Raw genomic sequence first — 2,514 nt, 5'->3', positions numbered from 1 at the left:
ACACACATATAGTTTCTTTGTCTATGAAATTTCTCATGAAATAACATGTATTTCACAGTATAACTGTGAGGACTAAATGACATATTGGATATAAAGTGCACAGAATAAGGTTAAGCACAAAGTGATCGTTAGTACAACTCTTTGCTCTAAATCCACATGGGCTGTGGAAGCTGTCAACATGCATTGGCTTATTGCTTGGGGGGCAGGAATGGCTCACATACTCCCAGTGTGTTCCCTGTACTAGTGTCTGAAAGTCCAAATTCCTGGAGAGATGACCCTGGCAGTGACATTGGGATATCCCCATGTAACCCTGGGAGATGGGAGGGTTGACAAGATGGCCGGGAGTCAGGTCACCCATCCAACCTTCCTACACTTGCCCCCTGGTCTTTCACTGAGTCTGCTTGTCTCAGCTACTGGAGAGAGTCAAGAAGCCAGACACCTCTTCCACCTTCCCGTTGCCCAGCTTCCTCCCCATTTCCTGTGGCCCGCAGGGGGCCCAGCAATCCTCTCCTAGCCCCTACTGGCTTCTCTGGGAACATGTGGCCAGCTGGGGGGGGTCCCCGCTCCCCACTTGCCCCCAGGGCCACCCCAGCACCTTGTGCAGCCCCCGGCAATCCAACATGGCTGTCAGCTGGTGAAGGCTGGACTCTGAGGAGTTCAACAGGAGCTGGATTCTGAGCAGATCTTTCTGAAGCAGGAAGGAGGGAAGGGCCAACATGCAGAGAAGCAGAGACGGAGAGCTGGAACCAAGGCTCGTGGATAACACCGCAAACAGCAGCTGGTGCACAGAGGCCTTTAAAGCCCAAGGAAGGAGCCAGACTATGGGGAGGGACGCTCTCCACATCTTGGCTCACCAGGGCCCTGGCCTGGGGTTCCCCCTCTTCCAGCATGGATGCTGGGGGAAGCCGCCTTACCTCCGCCGTGGGGAAGAGGGGCACGGCAAACTGTAGCAGTCCTGCCACCTGGATCTGCATCGTGGTCAGCGAGCGCTGGAAGATGGTCAGTGCCTGGGCCAGGAGAGACCACAGCCCCGCTGTCAGGTTCAAGTTCCCAGGAGCCCCTGCAGCTGCCACGGGCCTGTTCCCTGGCTGCGGCCCCTCCCCCTGGCTGCATCCGCAGTCGCATCCCTGACTGTGGCCTGTCCTGCTTGCAGCAATCTCCCCCTCATCCCTTAGGCTTCAGAGGGATGCACAGTCCTCTTGCATCTGGCTACTCAAAGTGTGGTCCTGGGAGCTTGTGAGAAATGCAGACTCTTGGGCCTCACGCCCGCCCCGCTGCATGGTCTTTCCGTAGTAACCACTCCCAGGGTGATGGGCACGCATGCTGGCGTGTGAGAAACCCTGCATACCGAGAGCACCGCCCCTTTCAGAGGACCACAGTGAAGAAAGAACACTGGTCACCTGTCCCTTCCTGGTCAGGGCTGGGGCATGGGGTCGAGAGGGAGCATGCCGATGAAGGGGATGTGGGTGGGGTGAGGGCTGGGCTGAGTGGGCCGTACCTGCTGGAAGGGGCTGCTTCCGCTCTGACTGCAATACAGGTAGTAGCGGGTCACCTCTGCAAGGCAAAGACACTGGCATCAGGCAGGGGCTCACAGGTGATCAGGCCCTCATTCATCCTCAGTGGCCAAGCTACTCCTTGAGCTCCCAGGTTCTAAGGGGTCCAGCTGGACTGGAATTGGGGGGTGGGGAGGTGGGGAGGGACTGGGTGACCACGAGGCTGAAACAGGTAAGTAGAGGCACAGTCTGGCTGGCCAGAGTGCTGACGACAGAGGCCCACGAGCCCATTACCTGTGCTGAGCTGGCTCTCAGTGGTGTTCAGGATGAAGGTGTCGGGAGCCACGCAGAAGTCACTAGTGCCCTGAGCCAGGGAGAGATGGGGGGGCGTGCAGAAAGTCATGACACCAGGGCCCTGGGAGGAGCCTGGTGCCCTCGGCTCCAGCCACTTGGACCCCTCAGCTCACTCTGGGTGGACAAGAACAGTCAGGAGCCAGCTGCCCTGGGTTCGAGTCCTGGCTCTGCCTCTTCCTAGCTCTGTAACTTAGGACAAGTGGCTTATTATTTCTGTGTCTTAGTTGCCTCATTCATAACATAGAGAGAAATACATATGAATTAATCTACGTAAAGCACTCGGAAAAGTCACTGGCAGAGAGCGGGCGCCATGTTCTGTTACTCTTACTTCTAATGCCTCTTCTGGGATGGACCTTGCCGAGCCTGGGCCCAGAGGAAGCTGCAGGATGGGTGTTGTGGTTATTTGCACCATGGCCTCATTTGCTCATCTCTATTTTATTTTTTATCTCACTGTTATCAAGATTTACACGCTCTGGCGGTGTCAATCTATGAAGCCTCACTGGACCCTCTTTGGAAAGAATTACGCTGGTGCTGAGTCCATCTTTGAGCTTGTGGGTGCACGTCCCGCTCACGACAAGATGCCGGGTGGGAAGAGCATGGGGCTGGGGGTCAGAGGACACGCGCTCCAGGCTCTGCCACTGACGAGCTGGGGGCCTGGACCCCCCAA

At 56.8% G+C, this 2,514-nt stretch overlaps 1 protein-coding gene across 3 annotated transcripts in view; it reads right to left on the bottom strand.

Moving 5' to 3' along the window:
- Window positions 1-2,514, bottom strand: part of LOC105293412 (protein tweety homolog 2) — a 13,310-nt gene that overhangs the window by 7,364 nt on the left and 3,432 nt on the right. For 2 of the 3 annotated variants that reach the window (XM_023531645.1, XM_023531646.1), the window contains exons 3-6: window positions 1,788-1,857; window positions 1,499-1,554; window positions 915-1,007; window positions 596-688 (exon numbers count right to left, since the gene is read on the bottom strand). In XM_023531645.1, the coding sequence (XP_023387413.1) occupies window positions 596-688; window positions 915-1,007; window positions 1,499-1,554; window positions 1,788-1,857 (312 nt within the window). The remainder of the gene's footprint in view (window positions 1-595; window positions 689-914; window positions 1,008-1,498; window positions 1,555-1,787; window positions 1,858-2,514) is intronic. The other variant, XM_023531647.1, reaches the window with a different exon arrangement.

The sequence above is a fragment of the Pteropus vampyrus genome, unplaced genomic scaffold (assembly GCF_000151845.1).
Source record: "Pteropus vampyrus isolate Shadow unplaced genomic scaffold, Pvam_2.0 Scaffold72, whole genome shotgun sequence".
NCBI lineage: Eukaryota > Metazoa > Chordata > Mammalia > Chiroptera > Pteropodidae > Pteropus > Pteropus vampyrus.
Note: the sequence above shows the minus strand (reverse complement) of the source record. Positions and strands in the feature narration are given on the sequence as shown.